Source organism: Balearica regulorum, chromosome 6 (genome assembly GCF_011004875.1).
Source record: "Balearica regulorum gibbericeps isolate bBalReg1 chromosome 6, bBalReg1.pri, whole genome shotgun sequence".
Classification (NCBI taxonomy): domain Eukaryota; kingdom Metazoa; phylum Chordata; class Aves; order Gruiformes; family Gruidae; genus Balearica; species Balearica regulorum.
This window is the reverse complement of record NC_046189.1, coordinates 42984224-43002372: the sequence shown is the minus strand read 5'-3', so window position 1 is coordinate 43002372 and position 18149 is coordinate 42984224. Positions and strand designations below refer to the sequence as shown.

The window sequence follows — 18149 nt, the reverse complement described above, 5'->3', positions numbered from 1 at the left end:
TTAAGGTTATAGAATGCAAAAATTCCAATGGTCTCTTCAAGAGCATAAGGATAAAGGTGCTTAAAGGCACTGCCAGATGTATTGAGATGCAAAATCCAGTGGCTCTTGTTAAAAATTAAAATACTCCCTGAAATATTTGCATTACCTTCTGTGAACTAGAGTAGAAATGCCAGAGGAAGTAGGAAAAAAATTCTGCTACGTATGATTTTCCATGAGTTATGCTTGTAAGAATGAAAAATGGAAGTAGCTTTTACGCTCTTTGAAATTGCTGAATCACAGTTCTTCCACTCAGTCCAGGGAGACTGAGATCAGCAGGGATTTCCTCAGACTACTGATGCAAACCGTGTGCTCTAAGAATACCGCCTGGTAGCAGCTTGCCCATATCAATAGAAAGTATCTCTACTGTAATAATACTGGCATGAATGAATACAGACTGTAGAACTGATGATGGAGGCTTAAATGCCCTTTCTAAGGACTAACCTTGTGAAAAGAGCAGAGAGCCTTTTGAGGTAAATTGTTTATTTTGTACCACTGTACTCAAATATACCACTGAATTCCCTTTCTATCTTAAGCATGGGGAAATTGGGTGCCAAGAATTGAAAGTGCTAGCAGGCAAAGCCAAGCCAGTTTTCATTGTTGCATATCTCATTTTGACTGTGCAGGGAACTTTTGATGTCTCTGTAGGTAGGACTATCCCATGTCGTGTTTTCCTTTGTAGATGTATATTCCTACTTTTAATTTGAGGAATTCTGGCAACTTGGTCGAGCTGCTGCCATCACTGGTTCAAGTCTAATGCAGATGTATTTTTTCTGTTTGCAGAATCTCAGAATGTGGTGGCCTTGTTGATATCTCTGCTAAGGGAAATCAACCTGCTGTGTAAATATTAACCATAGTATGCAAAAACCCTCAAGAGAACTTGCTGTTGTTTAAAAATCATGCTGCTGATATGTAGAGCTCAAGTGGCTTCACTGGAGAACGGTCATACTCATTCAGCACCCATGTGTTGGTTCTTCCCCCTTGTTTTCTTGGCCCTATGTAAATATAGATTATATCTGATGGTATAAGAAGAGACACGGTGCAGTTATTTTTCACTTTTATGTTAGTAAGAATTTCACGAGTGCTCTAGAAATAGCAAGCCAGAGTTGAATATTCATGTCTTCCTGAATGAGGCTAGGAATTGTGATGACTTAGTCTTTCTAAGAAAGAGATGTGTAAAAGTCTGTTTTAGACTGGTCAATGAAAAAAGCTTTAAATAAAGAATTTCAATATATTGTCATGCTTTCTCTTTTTGCTAATTTTAGGTATGTGGTTGGCTTACTTTTCAAGGGAGGAGTAAAATTCAGCAAAGAAAAAAAATGTCTGATTTTGTTTCTTTGTGATTCACATTGAAAGCCTTAAGAAGAAATAATTTAAAAGTAGTACTAAACAAATATTTTTACTTAAAGTTTTTTTCTACTGTTTGATGTTTTATTATTAATGTTTTCAGATTTTCGGTTCAACCTTAATGACCATAAATTCAGTGGAAGATTGTGTCATATTGTAATTGTGCTGGAGTTTCCAGAAAGTGCTGAAAATTATAAAATCTATGGGAAATTATGCCAGTTTGCAGGGTTTCACTTTGTTTTGGTTTTTTTTGTTAAGATTCTGCCCCTCCCTGCTCCTTCCAGCCCCTTTAAGTACAGAATTGTGTGATGTGTCTACTTCCACCTTCTCCTGGGAAGAAGATTTTGGAGGCTGGAAGTCTAAGGGAATTATGACACTAGGGATATTAAACTAAACTTAACTTACAGATTTGTAAACAACCTGAATAAAAAGGATTTTCTTTAAATGCCTTTTTAAATTGATCAGCCTATAGCTTAAAGATTTGTGTGTTGGCAATTGAGCATTTCTTGTCCCAGTTATATTTCCGGTGATTCCTCCAAGAAATAAAGACCTTTCTAAGAAAGGTGTGTCCCGCCCCCCCCCCCCCTTTAGGGGGAAAGCAAACAACATTTAAACTGTCTTTGGGCACCCTGAAATAAGGTAAAACCAATACTTCACTGTGTTATGTAAATCCCTGCCTTAAGGATTTACATATATAATTAATTTGATTTTAAAAAAAAACAACTATTCTAACTGAAGTATATATGCAGTTAGAAAATTATATGTAGATAAGTTGATGTATAGATAAAACATCACCATGACAAATAGGCCAAAGTTGCTTCTGATACGGAAAATTACCTCATGTCCGGGTGAATTTGGCAGTGTTATGTGGTTACAAGTTGAAATTAAAGAATTGCTTTAAGTGGAGAAAAATGGAATCAACAGTATGAATGTGCTAACCTTTTTCTTCCTTTCTTTTTCCCTTGACTTCTGAGGAGTGTGTAGACTTTGGGATAGAACTGTGAATTTATTTACAGGTGACTACTAGATTGTAAAATACGCGTTAGTCTTTCAAAAGGGGAATGAACTCCCTCATGTATTGTCATATTTTCTTACTCTCATGTATCTTTAATTTCAGTCTTTGTGATCAGATGATGACGTTCAATGTAGCTTCTGACTAACTGATACCATTGGTTACTTTCAGAACGAATTTGAAAAGGTCCCTTTATTGTTAATGAATGGTCACTCTTGGGTGAAGACAGATGACACTTAGACTTTTATATTTTTGGTTTAGTGCAAGGGACAGTTTCATAGCATTGTTAAATAACACTGAAGAATATGTAATAAATAACAATGAGGAAGCATTGAGAAATGTCATGCTTTATCAATGAGTGTTCACTATTTTCTACTTGGTTTGGTTATGGAATATTCACTGTGCAAAGTCTGGTGGTCGTGAATTTTCTTTGCCTTGTAACTTGCATAGTTACCACGTACAGAATTAATGGCCTTTGTGGCACCAGAACAGTAGGTGTGTGTACGTATGTGTGTTGTTGTGGCTGTAATTTCAACTGTACTTACCATTTGTTTGCAGTAATAACGGCAGCTCGTTCATGAAACTGCTGTCCATCTAGGTCAGATTTTTACACTGTAGCTGGTTTTGATGATTCTGCAATGCAGAATGTTGTCATGAAGAATCATAGCTCACGGGGAAGTACAATGCTAAGTATCTTTGGTTGCAGTCTCACATTTGTAATTGAAATGAATAGCACTCTGTCAGAGTAATTCCCTTTAAATTGCTTCTGCTGCTCTTTCTTCCCTCCTTGTTGCATTGTGCCACCTTTGGAATTTGTCTGGATAAACTGATTCAACTCACTAGAACAGCAGAAAAGTAACTCCACAATACAGAAGCTAACAGATTTTGCTGGTCTACTGTTTACTGTGCTGCTACTCGCTGTGCGACCAGACAAATGTCAAAGGTGTGACAAAGTGGATGGAATTTTGTGTATGGGAAATTTTGGTAAGGTGGAGCTGGGTTTGAGGGAAAGGGTTTGTGGGGAGGCTGGTTGGACGTGACCTTCCCCTTCTGGCGTTATTCATCTATTGAATCTGTTCAAATGACGCACCTTGTTTTGATGTATTGCTTTTCTTTGTATGCAAGATCTGTGATGGTGCCCATGCATGCTTAATTAAGGTGAAAGTAACGTTTTTAAGACATCTAAGTTTTTTACTATGTTGTATATCTTATTGCTTCTTAAATGTCAAGTTTATCCCAGGATGATGTGAGTACTTGTTATGTGCTGCCTGTCATAGTTGCTTATCAGGAACTAAGCCACTGTTGCTGAAGTAGTTGACTTGGGTTGACAAATGTTAATACAGAGACTCTTAAAGGGGGTGTATAGGGATCTATAAATAAACCACAGTCTCTGAATATAAGAAAAGAGTGATCTTTTCAAGCTTAATTCCTAAAAAGCAAAGAACACCTACAAAACTTACCTTACGTTTGGGTCGATGGGATTGTTATATTTTGAAAAGCACAAAGCAAAGAATAGGTGATCTATGCGACAGCATTACAGATTCATCAAGGAAATAATATTTTGTTTTCTTAGCTGCTAAGTGATGAGACACATGAAATCTCTCTTAAAATGAAAGATGAACTTATGAAATTTCTGTCTAATTACATTTTTAGTAAGATGTGCCCTCTCTCCTCAGAAAACAATACATAGTTTTTTGAATGTTTTTTTAGATTGCACCACAATGTTGGTATTCTCAAAACATGTTTGCTTCTCAACAGATATAAAAAAAAATACATAAAAATGAGTGCACTGGACCATGGAATATTCTTTACAACTCATAGGATTAGTGATGTAGGTGGTACGTATGCTATCATGTTCAAATTCAAGTGTTTTATCACAATCTAGAATAAAACTACTTAGGAAATACTCTGTGCAATTAATAGCTGCATATGGAAGCTGCTATTGCATTCTGATCATAGAATCATAGTGTGGCCTGGGTTAGAAGGGACCTCACAGCCCACCCACTGCCACCCCTGCCATGGGCAGGGACACCCTCCATTAGCCCAGGTTGCCCAAAGCCCCATCCAACCTGGCCTTGACCACTGCCAGGGAGCCAGGGGCAGCCACAGCTTCTCTGGGCACCCTGTGCCAGGGCCTCAGCACCCTCACAGGGAAGGATTTCTGCCTCACATTCCATCTCCATCTCCCCTCCTGCAGCTTCAGGCCATTCCCCCATGTCCTATCACTGCGGGCCCTAGTAAAAAGTCTTTCACCATCTTTCTTATGATCCCCTTTTATATATTGAAAGGCTGCTCTAAGGTCTCCCCGCAGCCTTCTCTTCTCCAGGCTGAACAACCCCAACTCTCTCAGCCTGTCTCCATAGCAGAGGTGCTCCAGCCCTCGCATCATCTCCATGGCCTCCTCTGCACTCTCTCCAACAGCTCCATGTCTCTCGTACTGCAGACCCCAGAACTGGATGCAGTGAATACTCCAGGTGGGGTCTCACCAGAGCAGAGCAGAGGGGCAGAATCCCCTCCCTCGACCTGCTGGTCACGCCTCTTTTGATGCAGCCCAGGACACGGTTGGCTTTCTGGGCTGTAAGTGCACATTGCCGGGTCATCTCCAATTTTTCCTCTACCAGGATACTCCAGTCCTTCTCCCCAGGGCTGCTTTCAATCCCTCCATCCCCAGCCTGTCCTGACACTGGGGGCTGCCCTGGTGGTTGACTTGGAAAAAAATCTTTCCACTTTGAGTTGCCATGGGGGATCATGTTGTCAAACTTTCTGTAGGCATGCGGCAAATTAAAATCCTTAGGGGAGACTTGAAAGAGTCATGACATAGCTTTGCAGGATTTAGTTTAATGTTTTACATGGGACTCCTCTGCAAAACCGTATGTCAGGCATATTGCTTCCAGCCATTGCTTCCATTAATAGTGAACAGAAAAAAAATCTTTCTACTAATACCTAATGGCAAGTTTGACTACTAAAGGAACCTAAAAAGGAGGTTGGAAAGAAAAAGCCCATTCCTTATGTAAAGTTAATGAGGATCTGTGTGCTAAAGCTTTTCAGTACCAGGGCAAAAGTTCAAGTATTTTCATTTACCATTATAATTGTATCTCAGGCTTTAGCAAATATTTGTTATAGACAATTGTGAAAAGGCATTTTAAAAATCTAAAAGTTTAATATTTTATATTTTTATTCATGTTTGTATATATGTGTATATATTTTGGGGTGTATACATACATATAAAAATACATAAAATGTATTTTCTTTGTAAAATATAAGACATATCCAATATGTTACCTATTAAATATAATGTTTACATCCTATATGCTAAGACTCTGATTTTTGGAGTTAATCTTACATGGATAGACCCTGTTGACTTCAGAAAATTCCTCAGAGTAAAGTCCTCAGTAGAAGAAGAAACAGTAGCAGAGACTCACAAAGTTCAGATATACAGGCTAAAGGAAAAAGAATATTGAAAGCAAAGATAAAATTAAATTATTTGGGGTTAGAGGTTTGGAAATTGAACCTGTCTTTCACTCCTCCTCGTTCTTTTCTTAGATGTGAGGGACATCATTAAGTTGGTAAAGATGAGTTACCTGAGGAAGTACCTCAGGTACCTACTTTATCTTACATTAGTTCTATATGTACCTATGTATATTTATATAGTTTATATAAAACTTTGAGAGTGTAGAAAATATCAGATTATGTTGCTAAATTAAGCTTGGGACTTTCAGAGACAACCCTAAGGCTTCTAAACATTGCTGCTAGTTTTTTTTGTTTAGAAACTCAACATAGTAACAACTTTTTTCTATTATTTTTATTTTTTAAATCTAGGTACCACAAAGTTTAACCTTTTTAAGTAAATGGATTCTCTCTGCTTATTCACTGTTCTCAGATACATTTTTCTGTGGTTACAACAGATTAAGACAACCCAGCCAAAGAAAAACAGTGCTTCTCCCTGTTATTCTGTAGCATTCCTTGTCTTCTCCATCTACTCATTCAGTGGGATGGTTCTTTCTCCCTTCCTAGTTGTTTCCCTGTACTGTATTTGTTATTACTGACTGTACATCAGTATACGCTTTTACATTTTCCATGCTTTTTGTTGTCAACCCTCTTCTCTCATATTGTGTGAAAGAAAGAATGCAAAAAAGATTACATGGATTTGTTTTTTGATCATGTCTCTTATCCTTACTGCGCTGTATTGAGGAATAAAGCTGGCAGAGAGAATGTAGGGTTTCAAAAGCCAGTGGTGAGTGAGAGCTGTCAAACAGGGACAGCAAACTGTAATTTCATTGAGTAGTTTAAGGGAGGTGGCGATGCTGACATAGACCAAAGAAAACTGGTCAGGATACTGCAATTTTGAGTGCCATACCCAAATAGGGTTCCTACCCCTGGTATCTATACCACAATTCAGAACAAGTGGTGTGAGAAATCCATGCTCGTGAAATGATTTAGGAATAACTTCCGATTCCTGATCTGAAGGAGGAGTGGCAAGGCTAAAAGCTGACTGTAGCATGAGGACTTTGTCAGTGCATGCATTGACATGAGGGTAGGATGCATGTAGAACATTTCCAAAACCATTGACACTAGGTACTTAGAGAGGTCTCTGCAGCAGCGGAGAGATTTAGATCTTTATGTCCTCTGGAAGATGAGTGTCCCACCTTTGTCCATGATAGTATGCTATCCTGGAATTAACCAAGGATCTGTGATGCTGGAATATGACGCTGTCATGGTTTTCAAAGATCGTGAGATTCACAAGCACCATACCAAGGAGTTGTACTTATGGACTTCTAGCAGTAGTTAATGTCATTTAGTAGTACTAACAAGTTATCGATTCTTTTCTAATGAATATGACAGGATGCATCTGCTGACTTATGTCCCTGGCATTTGCCTGCGGGGAGCCTGAGTTAGGAATGTTATGGAATTGCTCTGCAGCTCCTGCCATGCTCGTGTGTGGCCACTGATGTTACTGCCTGAAATGACTCCTAGCAGACTAGAAGTGATTGTAAGCCTTTGGGAGCAGTAATGAAGGACTAATAGGCTTAGGAGGAAGATCTGAATGAGTGGCTTTTCAGAGGGTTTCGCAACTGAACTTTTACTTCTTTGAACGTGGAATGATGTTCCGTGATCTCTGCTGGATGATGTTGTAAGCAATCTCACAATCTTCACATAATCTTGCTGACTTAGGGATGAGAACTTTAAATTTGGATTGATGGGAATAAAAGCCTACAGATGAACAAAGCTACCTACAGGCCTAAAAACTGGGAGAAAGGAGATTATTCATACTAAGCTCATAGGAGGGATAAAATGGAAGAAATTAGTGGATCAAACTACTGAATGTTGTTTTTGTGTAAGGTATATAGATAAAAAAAAGTAGTCATAATACAAGATCAAGGCTATAACCTGCTTAGCATAACACTGATTTGGTGGAATAATTTGCATGTTGAGACGATTATTGGAGAAGAAAGCAGGATTGACAAGCAGGAGGAAAGGAGGAAGCCTTCCTCTGTGTAGGTGGTGTACCCTCTCAAGTTCAGAGTGTGGAAACTGCGAAGGGATCGCCTGTGGAAAATGCAGATGATGATTAGAGGGGAAGACAGACACAGTTCTGTTTTGATGGGAGTCTGGCGCAGGCCAATAAGCCAGGAAAATCTGTCGTATTAGGCAGCTGTGCATCTGGGGTTACCTTGAGTGTGCTGCTCTCTGTTTCTGTTGACAGATCTTGTTCAGACAGGATTAGCAGCTTTGGTTTTCTGGATTTGTTCTGATATGGCTGCTGGTATTCTCAGTCCTCAGCTCACTCAGTTTTAAGTGTATACCTAATATGCTTTGGATTAAGGTGACCATGAAATGGTGGAAGATATCGTTCTTAGGAAGTTGGTGAGGGGGAAGAGGAATAAAGGCAGTGGATTTTAGGAACGTGAGCTCAAAGGAGGACTCTATGGTAAACTTGGGCTAATTGTTCTTTGGGGAATATGGCAATGCCTCAGTGAAATTCTTAAAGGGGTCATTCTAAGTTAACTTCACTGTGTGGTGAAAGACCAGCTTGGTTAAATCTTTATTGACTTCAGATGCTTTTTCAGCAAAACTACTTCCCCTGGACAACACTTTTTCAATACTGTCACAGTCTTTCAAATACCGATGACAGGGCTGCAGAAAGTGGACGTTATAATCCGTACTGCATGCAGCAGAAACCAAGTATGATGTTTTCCTTGCAGTTTAGTGCCTTTCTCTTTTTTAAGGAAGTACGTTGTTTTCCCAGGAGCCTACAAAAGTTTAGTAGAGAAATTATGATGTTCTTATGGCTGGAGATTCAATGGGAAATGTGACAGCAACTCACTCTGTTTAGATATAATTAGTAGTTTATATAACTTTTACTCCTATTTCTCAATCAATAAATTACAATAAAGATTGAGGTAATTTTCCAGTTTGTGAAATAAGTGCATAAATTGAAATTTATGTGTTTCTGTATTAAACCTTACTAAAATTACAGGAAACTAATTTTAAAGTGAATTATTCTTTAAGTTCACATATAAAAACCCTTTTTAAATAAATTCTTTGTAAATAGACAAATGGTTAATGTTTCTTATATAATTTCTACTAGCTTATGTTTGTTTCAAATTCTTATTCACCAACTAACAATCTCTCTGTTATGGAAACTTTTAATGTTTAAAATATAAGTTTCTAATTTCTATCTATAATGATTTAATTTTATGGCTCATGCTTAAAATATTTCTCCAGAATTTGAAATGACTGAATGTGTTTTATGTGGTAACTAGAAAATCTGGTGATTCCTATGAGAAATGGTCTTTGCAGCCAGAAGTATAAACCTGTTGACTACAAACATCTATATGAACTTGCTGCAGTAGAAAACGTGACATCTGCAAAAATTAAATTAAAGGTATGTTTTTTATATTATTTGTAATGTGAATGATTTTAAAATTCAGTGATCATATTTCTTTTCATTGGCCCAAGGAAGGTGAGAATGAATAGGGATAACAAATTGCTGTAACAGTGTTCAGCAAAAGGGGGCAAAAGACGAGAGTTGTCAGTTAGTGTTATTGTGATTTGGACACGTTAATGTCAAAGTGTGGAATCTCTTTGAATCAGAGATGCAAAATATGTGTGGATTCTGCTTCCCAAAAAGACAGGAGAAGTTTATATTCAAGTCTGTAATGAGTCTGGATAAATTTCCATAAACTACTCAAAACGTTGGGAATTCTTCCTGTAATGAAGAACTTACAGGAATAAATGGGAAGGGGAGGCTGATCCAGAAAGAAGCAAACAAAAAGATAGGAAGTGAGGATTTCCAAAAGTTGAGCTGAGGTAGATCTTGAAAAGGAAATTAAAAGCATTTTATAGCCATAAAATGTCAATGTAGAGCTAGACAGTTAGAAATGTATAAATAGCTCCAGTATGGTCCAAATGGTAAATAAGAAGGTAGTCTGTCTAATACTAGTAAAGTTCAATGAAAACTTTATCTCTAATTTTGTTAAGAATGATGATTTATAATGTATGGACAAAGCAGGGTCACTAGCAGAATTGAAGAAGCAGCAGAAGTCGAGGCTGTCAAACTGGGAAGAAGACTAAGACTTGCTTCCCAGCATGTCCCTTTGTGTATGTATTGCCTGGCTTGAGTCCTGGCAACATAAAACATTAGAGAGCTGATGAATTTCTTTTTTTATTATTATTAATTTTAATTTTTTTGCCATTATGAGGGGATGGTTCTGATTGCTTCCAACGTTACCTACGAACCAACAGGGCAAGCATGGAATATTTTTGTGAACAAGCTCCTTAAACAGCAAACCCAAATGTAGGAGAAGACTGCTGCTCATCTAAGCTATCATCCAGCTGTACGCTAAATAGTTTGTTCTGCTTTTGCAGTGGGCAGAAAATAACATTTTAATCTCAATATGCTTGTCTTGAGAAAATAAGTTCTTTGAAACCTATTTATGAGTTTATCTGCTTTCCATACAGCTTATCATCATGCTGTGGCTATTAAGCCACACCAGAATTTGAAGTGCTGCACTTCTTGTTTTTAATGGGACAGCCAAGACATGGATATTCTTTCACACTGGATTGCGCATAAGTACTTATATATTGCACTTGGTTGGGGCAGGGTTTGGAGGGTGAAGGTAGTTAGGAGTAAACTGATTTTGGTTTTAGCTGTGGATGTCCAGATGCATTCTTTGGATTTGTATTTTTAAGAACTTCTCTTTAAAAAATTGTGCTCTCTTTGAGGGAGAGTGTATGTCAAACTGCTAGAAACGCAGATGTCCAAGAAGTCTCCAACTCCTCTGGAGCATGTGTGGCTGGCTCTGTATGTTTTCCTTTTTGGTTCTGTGGAAATAGTGTAAAACATTGATCCAAAATCACTGCAGAGTAGATAACTCCTTGTAAGAGTGGAACTGCTTTCAGTGTATAACTGTTTCACTGATAAGTGTAACATGGTTAAAAAAAAAAAAATCAAGTTCACAGAAAGTGATTTCTGAAGAAATTGACACTGATACACATTCAGCTGAAATAGTTCCTTAGAGTGAGAAACAAAATAGAAGAGGAAAAAAATTATCAATTTTAGAGAACCCTCCAGCAGTGATGTTATTTGAATGCTTTTTCAGAAAACTGCAAATCCAGCATAAGGATAACACAGTTTTGTATGCTTAAGCTGTGCTAACATGGCAATTTATTGTTTCTCCAGTCCTTGGCCATTCCTGTGAACAGCTGTGATTTTGTGGATGGCCTTTGGGATGAAAGACTATGCTGAAGAGATAGAAACTACACAAAATGCAGTCACTAAAGTTTTCTTGGGTAGAAGACTAAGGGACCTGATCAGATGATGTCTTTGGCATGTACAAAATATAATTCAGAGTCTTCATTCAGGTGGGATTGCAGAGTTCAAAGGGAAATTTGCTGAAGAAATGCGGGATTATGATAAAGTTCTAAAATAAAAAATAATCCTTTAAATTAATGTCTAAAACATATTTAGAAGTTCTTTGAACCGAAGTTATTAAATGAAACTTATTGGTTAGCAACATAATCGTATACTTCTTTTTTGTTGTTGTGATACTGTTTCTTAAACTTAGTCAATGGAATATATACAGTACCAAGAAGCATAATTTAGTAGTTCACACAACTATCCTGAAGGCTTTGCAACAAAAAAGGGGGTTGCTTGTGCAGCTTCTCTCTTTGTATTTAAAATAGAAAAGGGTGACAGTGAATGAGAGAAAAAAATCATACGTTCTTTATAGTGCTGCTTCCTTTAATGCATGTAAGTATAATATTTCAAAATCTTTGGCAGATACTTGTTCATGGATTGGCAGTACAATATTCTACTGAATTCATTCAAACTTTAAACTAATTTTTCATCATCTGTCTTTCGGTATTTCACCTTTTCAAGTGTTTTCCAACTGAGTAGGCAGTGAAATATATATGCTGAAAGCTCCACAGAGACTAGAATGTGTTCCCACCTACTACTCTCTTGTTGCCGATTCAGGCTATCCAAATTTTGAAGTGCTGGGTTACTCCTCCATTGAGGCAGAACCAAATAAGCGAATAGTAAATCAGTTGTTGACCATTTAAGAAGGAAAAATACAGCACATACAGAAAAAAGCTAATATCGCAGCAGTTATACATAAATGTCATTGCTGTTGCTATAAAATAATTTCAAGAGCATATTAGACTTTATGTACAGATCTACTTCAGGTTTTGTTTAGTTTTAGAATTGATTTGAAGATGCATGTATTTTCAAGTTATTTTAAATATGGTATTCTGTTTGCTGAAGTCTGGTTTTAAACATGTAATGGTAATCAAGAGGAAGCTATAAATAACTTTTTAAACATGAAAATACGTAAGCAATACGTAGGAGACGTTATCTTTGATTCAGAAGCATTGTAGCATACTGACTGAAAGCAATGAACAGGTGTTTTCAAACTCCCTTACAGTACGGTCACATATGCAGCTTCCTATAAACACCCTGTTCCTCAATCAGTCACGGACTCTGCACAGCACCTATTGCAACTTCTTACCCAAATACTGCCGCTACAGCTGCAAACCCACAATGGATTAACTAAATTCTAGTCGTGGTTCTTCCTTATGTGACTGGCTAGAAACCAGGTATATTCACCCAGATATAGTCAACTCAGATTCATTTGAGAGGCGTAAATGTTTCTAGTTTCAAAATTTTAGGTGTTTTGTTTTAAAGTAAGACGTTAGCTTTGTTGGTGGATGAATGAGAGGCTGTGGTTGGTGAAGTGATGGGATTCTTGCTTACCTGTGCACGAGTGCTGCACAGCAGAGTTCCACAACTGTTGTCTTTGAGAAGCCTGCTGGTTCACCTGCCCAGCCAGTGGAGGGAATGGGGAACATGCCCAGAGAGGGTTTGCTCTCCATGTTCTTGATAACGTGTGGGTTTGTCCAGCTTTCCAGGCAGGAAAGTTGACTAAGCATTTTTAACAGAGTAGCTTACTTCCACCTGATCCAAGTGGAAAACTACCATTTTTGACTCAGAACATAATTTCTTTCCTGAACTAGGTGTGGAGTGAGATCTTTATTAATTTCTCCCTGTTATGAATAGGACAAGAGTTTCCAATTTTTTTCTTGTTCTGCGGTAGAATAATGTATCTGCAGTAAGGAAGGTCTGGGGAGTTAAAAAAAGGGGGTTGTGTGTGAATTGTGGGAGCCTCTGGAATCGGAGGGGGTTTGCACCCGGAAGAAGTTGGCTGGGGCAGGGATGAGGTCTGATCTGGTGGAGAAAGGCGGTGGCTGGGTGGCAAAAAGAGGAGGAACAGGAAAGGAGCCAGTTCTGAACTGAAATGCTGCTTTATCCTGAGTACCCACTGAACGGCCAGAAGACAGTTGTGGTGGGAGGATGGGAGAAAACTGACTTGTGTGGGGCCTTCTGGCAGCCCCAGACTTCTGATCCTTCTTCATTGCTGGTTGGCCAGAGTCATCTGGCTAGTGCTTCCTCAGCCTTTCACCGACAGCTGTTCCTCTGGTTTAAGCAGTAACTCCATCTATCTCAAAAGCATCTATTTCTGTTTTATCTGAAGTTGGAAGCAATGTTTTTGTGAAGCCCTCAGACACTTTCAGAGCCTCTTTTATTGGATAGGTTTTGAAAAAGCACTCTTTTTTAGTAATCAATTTTTGAAATTCTTTTTCTGAAGACACACTTTCACTCTTTCATCTTCCCACCTGTAAGAAAGTGTATTTTTCCTTCTCTTGCTCATTTCCCCCCCTTCCCCCTTCATCACCTGGGAAATAGGGATGGGAAAGAAAAGGAGAAAAAGGGAAAGAAGAAAATGGACTGCAGGTTTTTGTTGTGGTTGGTTTTTTTTTCATTTCGTCCTCTCATTTAATTGTGATTTGAAATGGAATAGATTTTTTTCATTAAAATTGGTTACATTTGAACGTGTTGTGCTTTAGAAAAAACACAGTTTTGAAAAAAGCTTTTAGGTTCACCATTCTGTAGTTAAAAGCTTCCATATGAAGGCATTTGATAAAGCTATTGCACAGATTTAAAATACTCAGAAGCTTTAATTTTTCCTGCAGATTAAAAAAACAGAGCAAGTTTCAAAAATTAACAAAGAGCAAATGCTGCTGAAACAGCATCGGCAGGTGTGGTGGCAAGAGCATAAAAGGCTGAATAAGAACAGGTAAGAGCTGAGGAATCTTAAGTAGCCATTGATAAAGAAATACTTCAGGAGACAGATTGTGGTGTAGCACACTTGATTCAAGGGACATTAAGAGGAAAAGATTAAAATACCTGAACTGAAGATAACTTCTTGTGCAGGGCATGAGAGTTGTTGTGATCTACACTGAAGGGAGTCTGTAGACATGAGGAGAACACATAAAGGGAGGGGAGAATAGAGTGGATGTTGTTCTGCACATACCTCTCCATGGTCATCTCAGCTCTTTAGTTGACCTGTCAACATCTGAAGAGCATGTATTATAGAAGCATCAGAAGTTTTCAGATACTTGTTAATTCCTTGAGAGTCTGTCTCGAGATATGCATATTGAGTTCACACAACGGGGAACATTAATATTGTTCTTGTCTGTTAGCTTGTGTATTGTATGTACAGCAGATCAATGACAGCATTTTTTGCTCAGAGGAGGGTGGCTTGCACACCACCTCCATGTCCAAGTCCTGCACTTCATATCTTCCCAGACAAAGAATCCCCATTTTTACTTAGTTATTAGAGTACTTAAGGTTTATTGTTCTTGAAAACTTAATGAATAAGAAATTAAAGCTTCTGTAAAACTCATACTCTTACCTTCCAGGCAAAAAGCAGAAGCAGAAGTAAGGACTTTTCTTGACGAAGCAAGCCATAACCACAACTTTTTTTCAGATATGATGGACTTGGGTAAGATTTTTTTTATTAATTTCTTGATTATTTATTATAGACAAAATTATCTTGCTTATTTGTTTGCATTTTTAAATCCCTGTCCTGACAGGCTTAGATTTAGAAAGCACAGTGCTGTGTAATATTTTGTGTGTTTGAGAAAGCTTTATGTTTCATTTGGATATAGAGCATAAATTATCAAAGGAGCGGGATACATACCAAACAAATACTGTAGTTCCCATCTGGCAACTAAAAGAGAATTTGGAATTCAGGCTGTCTGAAATGCACTGTTACCTCTCAGAGGAATCTTGTCTGAAATCTAAGATCAATCCAATTGAGATGTTACAGCAGGTTGGTATTTTAACTTTATTTTTACAATTTGTTATCACCGTATTTTTAGCATCTTCATTTATTTTTATGTAATACTTTGAGAATATAACTCACATTCAGAGTATCCAGAAACCTCTGTACTTGCAGTAGTGCAAATCTGCTTCACTAAAATCTGTAAAAGCGTAGCAGTGTAGAACTGGAAATCAGCTCTAAGTAAGAGCTTTCATATTATAAGAAGATAAAGAAGTAACAGTAACATATTTCATGAAATAGATAAAATTTGTGAAGAATCAACAGAAGGCAATTTTGGAATTCCTTATCCTTGAAAGCCTGGCTTTGGAAAGAGAGCTTGAAGACTATAAAACAAAAGTAAGCTTTTCCTTGTAAGTTTGCTTAGCAATTTTTGAGAGAGAAAATATAATGCAGAGCAGTCTGGTGAGTAGCTTTTTTTCTTCACAGGCATTAGAGCATTCTTCTGAAGAGAAAAATAGACTTTTCCTTGAAGTTCCTTCAGCACTACTGTCTTTGGAATGCCCCTATCCTGATTTGAAGACCTTAGTTATCAATGAATACCGAAAGCTTGCAAGTGGGTACTGGTCTAAGCTTCAAGAGATTGATCAACATTTAAAAGTTTTATATAGGTAATGATGTCTGTTTCTGGATTTCTTTTATTGGGTATAAAATAAATAACTGTCATATATTCTGTAATCTATAGATCCTGCAGTTGCCTTTACCATTAGAGTTGGTTCTATTTTATGCAGTGCAGAGAATAGTTGATGCACAGCCCAGCTCTCTGGGGTTAAATAGTCAGTAACTGTTTGCACAGCTGGGAGAATTGAGGCAGTCCTTTCAACAGCTCTCATCTGAAATAATAAGCGAAATATTTTGTGGGTTAAAGAACCAACAGTCTGGTGTGCATCAAATGTCCTCTTCACATGCTTTTGTATGAATAGAAATGATTCTTTTTGTCAAATATATGCCAGAAAAGTGCAGTCTGTCAGAGAGAGATCTAGAATATATTTATCTATAAAGTGGATAAATAAGACCAATCTTTTCATGAATTTTGGATCACTGCCGTAATTCTTATCACAAAGAAATGTAAAAAATGTATCTAGCTCTGATTCAGAATAACTGAAAGGAGGAGAGATTTTTCTGTAAAGAAAAAAGTTTATAGAAAGAACATAAATATTCCTAATGATCTAGAAGCGTAACATACCTATCTATTAACAGTATAAAGCTAACTTGAGTCTAGGAGGTATTGAGTTGCAGATACTGGACCAGCCTTGACTTCTTTTTGCCATCTACTGATATTCCTCTGGCTTAGAATGGCATCAGGTTTTAAGAAGACTGAGAATAGGGAGGTCAGTGGAATTGTTTGAAGCCTGGGGAGAGCAAGAAAGTCCCTATGTTTATTTGGTAAAACAATCACATGCTGCTTCTAAATCGCCCTCTTTTTCTATATATACCTACAGTGCAGCACTTAAATCTTCTGCCACTGCTGCTGAATTAGTTTGGAGGTGCTGAAACAGGTTTAAGATGTTGGATCTCATAGAGAGTGATGTTATAATCTACTTATCTTTTGTGTAAATTGTACAGATATTCTGTGGGTTCTTCTGTTACATGAAACCTGTAGATTATTACTGTAATGTCCTAGCTATTATAGCATGATACTTGTTAAAAATTGTTCTGATCTTTCCCATATTTATAACATTTATTAAGCAGCAAGTGGCAAATTTACAGCAGTTCCTCTGCTGCTGTCTGTGACATTTTGTTACAGTTGCTCTCGTGGAAGAAGTTTTAACAACCTCTGTGAAAAAATCTGTGACAAATACTAAATCATTAAATATGTACAAAGTCTTTCTAGTGGTTTTAATAAAAATTGTGTTGAAGTTTATGATCAACACAATTTTGGTCAAAAATTCATAAATTTAAATCCGTTGATCCACACAGCACGTGTGCTACTGAATAATAGACAAACATCAATATAGACAACAGAATCTATGAAAATGGTTGAAAAATCTACCATGGTGTTTTCATTGATCATATGCCAGGTTTGAATTTAGGCCTTGAGCTAGCTAATTTTGCACTGATAATTAAGTAACATCAAGACTTAAAGATAAAATACCATATTTGTAAGGGAAAGAAATTCAGTTGTAGGCATGAAAACATATGCAGTGGTATTTTAAAGGAATTAAGTTATGATATCTTGATGGGGGAAAAAAAAACCAACGGATGTAGCTGGTGGTAGTGGCAGCAATCTGCTCGTGGGAGGTAAGGGTGGGTTGCGTAGGACAATTTACCCAACTCGGATCAGTGTGTGCCAGTACTGTTAGCTGGGAATGCATGAAATCGTAAATGAACCATCAGCAATTATCCTAGGCATTTTATTTAAAGCTAGATCTCAGTCTCTTTTTTTGCCTTCTGGTCTCCAAATCTTCAATATACTTGCTCATTTATGTTTCCATGATTTTACATACAACAACATTAAAAATGCATTTTCAACAAAAAAAGCAAAGCCTTTGTTCTTGTAGAATTGCTTACTTCCAAGATCTGGGTTTTATGAGAGACACGCCACTCTTGGTGACTTCTTAAATTTATATTGGCAGATACAGCCTTGTGATTTAGGTATTCTATAATTCATCAAGCTACGTTTGATTCAACTGTAACACAAATACTGTCGAAAATTGAGTGACAGATTTTTTGCCCTTGGTACGTATCCACTGTACTACTCATTAATATGGCCTTATTGAGGCCTTTGCAATTATTGTCATTGGTCTATACTGGAAGATACCAAACATTCTCCTGCAATACATTTTTTTTCTCATTTTTGTAATTTGAGAAGTTGCTCAGTAAAACAATATATGATAACATGGTATCTTAGTCACTTCATCTGAAGATTCCTTCTCTGTCGTTCCTCCTCTCTCATCACATGCTTGAATGTACAGTAAAGAAACCATAAGTTAATACTAGTCTTCTGGCATTACACATCTCATTGTCTAACTGTTCAGACTGTCTGGACAGAAACTTTGGGAAATGTGCATAAAATTTCCAAAGAAGAAAAATCAGATTAAGATAATATTCTGGTCTCCTACACTCTTTGT

General features: G+C 37.4%; 1 protein-coding gene across 4 annotated transcripts in view; it reads left to right on the top strand.

Moving 5' to 3' along the window:
• Nucleotides 1-4164: 4164 nt before the first annotated feature.
• The window catches only part of CCDC148 (coiled-coil domain containing 148), a 57990-nt gene continuing 44005 nt past the window's right edge, over nucleotides 4165-18149 (top strand). For 2 of the 4 annotated variants that reach the window (XM_075757402.1, XM_010301592.2), the window contains exons 1-7: nucleotides 4165-4230; nucleotides 9160-9281; nucleotides 13928-14031; nucleotides 14657-14739; nucleotides 14906-15069; nucleotides 15322-15417; nucleotides 15508-15689. In XM_075757402.1, the coding sequence (XP_075613517.1) occupies nucleotides 4176-4230; nucleotides 9160-9281; nucleotides 13928-14031; nucleotides 14657-14739; nucleotides 14906-15069; nucleotides 15322-15417; nucleotides 15508-15689 (806 nt within the window). In that variant the 5' untranslated portion in view covers nucleotides 4165-4175. Of the gene's footprint in view, nucleotides 4231-9159; nucleotides 9282-10448; nucleotides 10470-13927; nucleotides 14032-14656; nucleotides 14740-14905; nucleotides 15070-15321; nucleotides 15418-15507; nucleotides 15690-18149 lie in introns of those variants that run through there. The other 2 variants (XM_075757403.1, XM_075757404.1) reach the window with 2 other exon arrangements.